This window comes from Physeter macrocephalus, chromosome 16 (assembly GCF_002837175.3).
Source record: "Physeter macrocephalus isolate SW-GA chromosome 16, ASM283717v5, whole genome shotgun sequence".
Lineage (NCBI taxonomy): Eukaryota > Metazoa > Chordata > Mammalia > Artiodactyla > Physeteridae > Physeter > Physeter macrocephalus.
The window spans coordinates 2,263,422-2,271,106 of NC_041229.1; the positions used below are offsets into that span (position 1 = coordinate 2,263,422).

The window sequence follows — 7,685 nt, forward strand, 5'->3', positions numbered from 1 at the left end:
CTAGAGGGGTGGGATAGGGAGGGTGGGAGGGAGGGAGACGCAAGAGGGAAGAGATATGGGGATATATGTATATGTATAACTGATTCACTTTGTTATAAAATAGAACATTGTAAAGCAATTATACTCCAATAAAGATGTTAAAAAAAAAAAGAAACTAGTATCTCCATCTCCTTCCATGGACTTGAGGTGAGGACAAGTGTCAATATCTTCCCTTTCTTAGCAAAGAAAGCTGGGTTCGAGTGGGCGCGTGTTTTGCAGTAAGATCATGAAGACTCAGTGGAAAAGTAACATCAAAGGTCCACATCCTTAGCGTCAGTGTGCCCTGCAAAGCTCTCAACTCCAAAGAGAGGGTGTCTTTCGAGATGCCGTCTCCACGAGGATCTCAACGCAAAAGGCAGGCAGGAGATGTCGCTGACCAGCTGGCCCCTTCACAGACCCAGATGCACATGCGAGTAAGAACGGGCTGAGAACAGCGCTTGGTGGAGAGTGTAGGCCCCAGGCCAGCAGCACAGAAATCCTGGGACACTTGGTAGAAATGCAAAACCCTAGGCCCACCCTAGACCTACCGCATCAGAATCTATCTATCTATAGACAGATAGATATAAAAACTTGGAGGAATTTCTATGCAAATTAAAACCCGAGAACCACTTACTTTATAGAACTAACTTGACAAAATTCATTTTCTCACTTAATGAGGTAGTATTATCGTAACGATCCCCATTTTATGTGAAACACTGTTCCTTCCTCCCTCCCTCTTCTTGCTGTCACGTAACAGTCCATAAAAACAGCAGTACAGATAGTGAAGATGAATTCCCGCATTGCAGAGGGTGGCCTTGTTGTCCAGCAATTCCCCCCAACTCCCCCAATTCAAAGACAGGAACTTTGCAAACGTTGAGGAAGGTGCTCCAGAGCATCTGGGGTCTGGGGTGTGCCCTGCCAGCCCCACTGTAGGTAGCTCATTTGTTTGGTTGAGTGCAGGGGGTTTAATTACCTGTGGCAGATACACTGCGGTACATTTTGAAAGAATGATGGAGTCTTAGTAGGAGAGAGCCATCCTTTCCATCCCGTTGTATTTGTTTACCGCAAAAAAGGCACGCTGAATCTGGAAAGTCGTTTTGGTCTGTCTGATTTTATTGTTGTTTAATCCTTAAAACCACTTAGATTGGTCAACCAGCATCATTTCAATGAACGAGGCAATTTTTATCTTTATTAGACGTCCTGAAATAAGTGATTTCAGAATCCCCTTCAACTCTGAGATTCCTTAAGTCTAAGAGAAATAAGGAAAAAAGGGTGAGAGGATGTTGGCATCCTTCCAATGAGCTCTGAGGAATCAGATATGAACCAGCCTGGGTGATTAAATGTCTGCTGGGTAGAGGGTCAAGACCAGCACCACCACCCTGAGGTCCCAACAAACAGGGCCCAGGAGGCACCTACTCTGCAGCATCTGCCTCAGAATGTTCAAAGTTCCCATCTGGTGCCTGGGACCAGCATAGGCCAGCAATACCATTCAGGAGCGACACGCAGATCTCAGACTGGGAAGTGTGGACTTGTCCCAAACCCCACTTCCCCCCACTTTGCCTCTACTTCCAGCCAGTCCTCACATGGGTTCAGCCGGATTCCCAAGATCCTGAAATTCTCACCTGTGGGCTTGTCCTGGGGCCTGTCAACCGGCCTAAGTTCCAGGAGGGTGCCCTGGTAAGTGGATTGCTTGGCTGGCCGACGGATGCACGATTTCCTTCAAAGAACAGCATGAGATTGGGCTCCTAGTTAACTTTGAGTGCCTCGGTTTGTTTACATAGTTGCCTGGAGCCGCACATCTTCTGGGGTTGGCCTTGATCACCAACATCCAGACGCTGAAGGTAGAGCCTGGGTGGGCATGGTGACCTTGGTGGGGCTGGGTGATGGGGGCAAGGAAGGCCCTGAGGGCTGAAAAGCCAGTGTCCTGGGAAAGGGGCAGGGTGGTGGGGATACCCCAGTGCTTCCACGTGGAGCAGAGTCAGGGTGCCAAAGCAGCGGCCTCATGTCTGCCCATCAGCCACCCCCATGACACCCCGCTTCCTGCGCCAAACCCGTCATGGGCCCAGACTTAGTTTGTCAAGTAGCCGTTGGATCAGCTATGCTTCTACAGGGTGTGCGAAAAGTTACCATGTGTTTTTATCATTCTGAAAACTAATTTTGCTCTCATGCCGGGAGCATAAAAAGGAATCAGGTATCAGGCTTAAAAGAAATGCAAATGGCTGTACTTTCTCCTCGGCCTTTGGGTTGGCTGGGTTTTCACAGGAGCCTGGTGCTTTTTTTTTTTTTTTTTAACATCTTTATTGGAGTATAACTGCTTTACAATGGTGTGTTAGTTTCTGCTTTACAACAAAGTGAATCAGTTATACATATACATATGTTCCCATATCTCTTCCCTCTTGCGTCTCCCTCCCTCCCACCCTCCCTATCCCACCCCTCTAGGTGCTTTGACAGCCTCAGGACATTTGTGTTTTAAGACAGAAGGTCTGTCCTCTTTGCAAGCAGAGGGGTCAGATTGTGAAAGAGCGTGTAATAGTGACTGCAAGCAGCCCCAGAGTATTTAGGATCATGAATTGCAAGCTTTACAAAAGCCTGAGAATGAAGCCTCCAGAATGTCCTACAAAGCCGGGTATTACACCCATTGAGTTCCCTCACCCCAGGTTCTGGGGATCTCAGGGTTATTTTATGTTGGCAAATGTTTATTGAGCACCTACTACATAGCAGTCAAGAAGGGCTTCCTCATTCATTCATTCTCCACTTTATCTTCCCCAGGACAGTTTGAAACCAACCAGCTGCTTTGTGTCTGTTTGTATCAAATTGTTAAATGGTCACTTATTCATTCTACAAGTAGTTAGTAGTTTGTACTCTGTGTACAAAGGCATCTCTACATTGTGAAAAGTGAAGATGTCCATACTCACATACCCTAAAGTTATTCCCACATTTAAAAAATTATATTATGGATCATGACAATTCTGTTTAAAAATATCAGAGCTTACTAATGTGCCCCAGTATTTCATATGTACTCTCTTAATTAATCCTCATAATAACCATGCAAGAAAAATAATAATATGCCCTTCTTATCAAATGGTCTGAAACGTTAAAGTGACTTGGACAAAAATCCATTGATCCAAGACTCAAGCAGAGAATTTCTTCAAATACTTTGGGGCCAACATAATGTCCAGAATCTTTGACTTGATGTTCACACCCCCATTTTATGGCTTCTTGTATTCCTTCCCTTCTAAGCTCTGTGAGCACAGTTATGCCCCTGGCTTCACAGTTTCTTGATTGCCTCTGTCTGTTTCTTTCCTCCCAGGCGGCCAGGGCTTTGTGAGCGAGGACGAATACCTGGAAATCTCCGACATCAAACGTGACCAGTCCGGCGAGTACGAGTGCAGCGCCTTGAACGACGTTGCTGCCCCAGATATGCGGAAAGTGAAAATCACCGTCAACTGTGAGTCTACCCACTGTCTGAGAGTCCCGGGGGGAAGGAAGTCATGGGGATTAAGGGGACAAAGAGGTAATGGCAATGTCATTTTCTGATAGACCCAGGTTGTTTCCAGCAGGAAAATACGGTATCAGATTGCTGTGCTCATCACCACCTCCAGGGCCGTGGAGTCTTCCTGAGACTGTCAGAACTCTTAACTAATGGGGAGACTTGTGAACTCTGGGTTAGTGTGAAGGCTTGAAGAGATGCTGGGGTAAACACAGTATCTTCAAGCAAGAAGTCCTCTTCCTAAAATACGTGATTGTTTAGCCGGGAAGGGGGACGTGCACAGCAGGTGACTGATGTGCGTCTCACCTGTCTCACGGACGCGCTCTGCATCTCCCTGCAGACCCGCCCTACATCTCCAAAGCCAAGAACACGGGTGTCTCTGTTGGCCAGAAGGGCATCTTGAGCTGTGAAGCCTCTGCAGTGCCCACGGCTGAGTTCCAGTGGTTCAAGGAAGACACCAGGTACCTTGAAAGTGGAAACAGGGCATGTCCGAGGCAGAGCCGATGGATCGTTCCCCACGTGGAAGGAGGGTGATGAAGTCCAGGGGGAAGATACGGCAAAACCAAACTGATTACACCCTCTATTATAACAGAGTCTCCTTTTAGAACCAGAAACAAAACACGGAGGGAGCTGGGAAGTGGACAAAACTGATGGACCTTGTTTCAGAATCAGATTAGCTGTAGACACGGCGGGCTTCAAGGACTAGGGGAACGTAGCCCTGGAGCGTGGGCACCCTTCCCTTTCGGCCCCTGATGGAGGCCGTGGTGCTTACAGCTGCAGGGTAGAGGGGCCGGCTGGGTCCGAGGGAAGGGCTTTGTGAGGTAGGGGAGTGTGTGCGTGGGTCCATCTGCGGCGACTGGACTTCCCCGGACCCTCCTGTCTGCTGCCTCACGCTGCGTGTGCAACCAAACCCGTCGCACCTCCTCTGTTTTTTGCAGGCTGGCCACCGGCCTGGACGGCATGAGGATTGAGAACAGAGGCCACATATCCACACTGACCTTCTTCAACGTCTCAGAGAAGGATTATGGGAACTATACTTGTGTGGCCACGAACAAGCTTGGGAATACCAACGCCAGCATCACGCTGTATGGTGAGTGCAGGAGGCCTGGACGTGGGGCTTGGCGGGGCGGGGGTTCCAGGGACTCAGGAGGGAGGAGGGCGCACCCCGCTTGGCCTGTGTCCGTCCATAGGGCTCAACCCCCCACCTGAGATGTGAACGCACCTCTACCGTCATTCTCCCGGCACACGGTACGTGGTGTTTGCAAGGTAACTGATACCTCCCGATCTCGTGCAAGGTGAGCTGTGCCCCTCACCAAAGGAGTAAACCGAACTCTGAACCAAGTTGCACAGTGGTTACCGTAAACAAGACGGAACCATGGAACAGGTCGAGTGTAGTACTGTCTATTGGTCTGAGGGGTAAATTAGATATAGTTTTAAGGTACCCTCTACAGTAAGGGTCGATGGTTCCAGGGGTTATAGTTACAGTTTTAAACCTGGTTACCTGCTGCCATCATGATTCTCATGTTGATTGCATGTCACGTTCTCATTCACTGGCATGAACGGAGCAGGAGGCTTGAGTCCTCATCAGGACGACTGCTCTGTCCACAGCTGAGACAGCCAGCCCTTCTCTGCAGGTCTCTCCCTCCCACACGGGGCGAGGGCTCTCCAGAGCCCTGAGCGGCCCTTCGGGAGGCCTCACCCTCCCTCACTCAGTTCTCGCGCTGCTGTGTCCATCTCCTTGTGCAACATTTCACCCCACGGGCCAGGCCCAGCTTGTGGCAATAGTCCGTGTGTGTATGTGCGTGTTTATTTGCTGAGATTTGGTTAGAGGGAAGCGTCTGGTGAATAGGACGAAAAGGTATTCATTTTTCACGTGGACCTCAGACTCTGAACGAGCTTTCAGCACTGACATGAACTAAACTCTGTCCACCAACCATCTGAAATGTGTGATCTATGTCTTTTGTTTTCTCTCTGCATTGTGTGTGCATTGTGCTGTGTGTGTCTTAGAAATAAGCCCCTCATCAGCAGTGGCAGGTGGGTATAGCATGTTCCTTCACTCCTCTGCCTGCCTGAATGCCTATGCTTTTGATTTTTTTTTTTTCTTCTTTTGCGGTACGCGGGCCTCTCACTGTTGTGGCCTCTCCCTTTGCGGAGCGCAGGCTCCGGACGCGCGGGCTCAGCGGCCATGGCTCACGGGCCCAGCCGCTCCGCGGCATGTGGGATCTTCCCCGACCGGGGCACGAACCCTTGTCCCCTGCATCGGCAGGCGGACTCTCAACCGCTGCGCCACCAGGGAAGCCCCTATGCTTTTGATTTTAAGCCTCCTTCAAAGACAGGCTTGCCTGCTCCACCTCCTTGGTTTATTTCTCCTCAGTGGCTAGACTTCAGGGGGTTGGTCTGCACAGTTTAGGTAGCAAGCATGTAGAATATGATGGCTTTCACACACGTGCATATGAAATATCGTTATATGTTTCCGGAGAAGGGCTTCTCCCCCGCCAAAACAATAAACTTCTACTTGGTGGCCTTAAGAGGGCTGAGTATTCTGCTATTTGTACACAGCAGCAGCTAGGGGAACCCAGCCTAGACACCAAATGGATTATTAGATGATCGTCTCCATGGGGAAATCACACTAGTATGAATGTATAATTCCTCCAGCCCAAGGCAAAAAGGGCTAATGACTTAATTCTGAAAGCTTCATTTTAAAATAGAAGTACTTGGGTCATTATTCATAATGATCATCATAATATCTACCATTTACCAAGTATTTATTGGTTTCCAGGCATCATGCTAGTTCCGTGCAAGACAGGTTATTAACCCCATTTTAAAGATGGGTAAGAGGAGGACCCAGGAGGCTAAGTGACACTGAAGTACGTGTAGCTAGTGAAGAGGTGCTGATGAGACCCAGAGCCAGACCCCTCCTCAGGGCTGGAGGGTTTTCCCAGAGGATGAGGGTGTGAACCGTGGGCACGCACACACTCTCGCGCTCCCTCACGCGCTAAGTGGGGCCTCAGCTCTGCTTCCCGAGTGGAAGCCTCACCCTCCCTGTCTGGAATCCATCTCAGCCACATAGCAAATGGTAACTTTTGAATTTTCCAGATCTGGACTCAGCTCTGCAGCTGCACTTTCCACAGCTCTGGATCCGAGACAATCATGGGCCACTGGCTCTGCCCACACCTTGGTGTCTGTGAATGTCCAACCCTAGGTCTTGATAAAACTTAGAAGAAAGGGTGTGGCTGGGTTGCTGCTCTGCCACTGACCCTGCCGTCACCCCTGAGTCAGTGGGGTTGCCCGTGGGGGGATGTGGCCGACAGAAGGGTTCCAGGACTGACAACCAGGTGATCCGGGCACTTGTCCCTCTGTACCATTAACTCAGGAGAGAAGTGTGTCACAGCCGAGAACAACAGTGTGTGGAGATTAAGGATACATTCGCCAGCTAGGGCTGCCATAACTAACTAGCATAGGCCGGAGGCCAGAAGGCCAAGATCAAGCCAGGAAGATCTGTCAGCTGTTTTTGATGAGGGCTCTCGTCCTGGCTTGTAGACGACCACTTCGTTCTCACATGGCCTTTCCTCTGAGCATGTGCAGAGAGAGAGAGAGAGTGAGAGAGCTGGTGGGTGGAGGAGGGCTCCCTGGTGTGTCTTCTTATGAGGACACTAATCCTAGCCAATCAGGGCCCTACCATTATAACCTCATTTGACCTTAATCACTTTCTTATAAGCTGCATCTCCAAATACACATGGGGGGTTAAGGCTCCAACATATGAACTTGGAGGACACAATTCAGCTCCTAGGAAAGGCACAGCTTCATATCCCAATGCAGCCAACCACACGAAGCCCATGTCAACAATTAGCCTGTTTGAACCCATTTTTCACTTCTTTCTCCCCTCTTCCACCTAATCTGAATGCATTCTTATAAAGGACCATTTATAACCGATCTGCTCATACTCTCCCAAGCCACACAAACAGACACCCTGCATCCCAGGCACACATTTGTGTTTGGGGTCAAAGACTGTAAGCTTGGTTTTTAGAGACCCTTTGTTTTTTTTTTTTAACATCTTTATTGGAGTATAACTGTTTTACAATAGTGTGTTAGTTTCTCCTTTACAACAAAGTGAATCAGTTATACATATACATATGTTCCCATATCTCCTCCCTCTTGCGCCCCCCTCCCTCCCACC

At 49.2% G+C, this 7,685-nt stretch overlaps 1 protein-coding gene across 1 annotated transcript in view; it reads left to right on the plus strand.

Moving 5' to 3' along the window:
- Positions 1-7,685, plus strand: part of OPCML (opioid binding protein/cell adhesion molecule like) — a 1,102,163-nt gene that overhangs the window by 1,082,967 nt on the left and 11,511 nt on the right. The window contains exons 5-7 of the mRNA XM_024131267.1: positions 3,329-3,466; positions 3,849-3,969; positions 4,447-4,598. Coding sequence (XP_023987035.1) covers positions 3,329-3,466; positions 3,849-3,969; positions 4,447-4,598 — 411 coding nt within the window. The remainder of the gene's footprint in view (positions 1-3,328; positions 3,467-3,848; positions 3,970-4,446; positions 4,599-7,685) is intronic.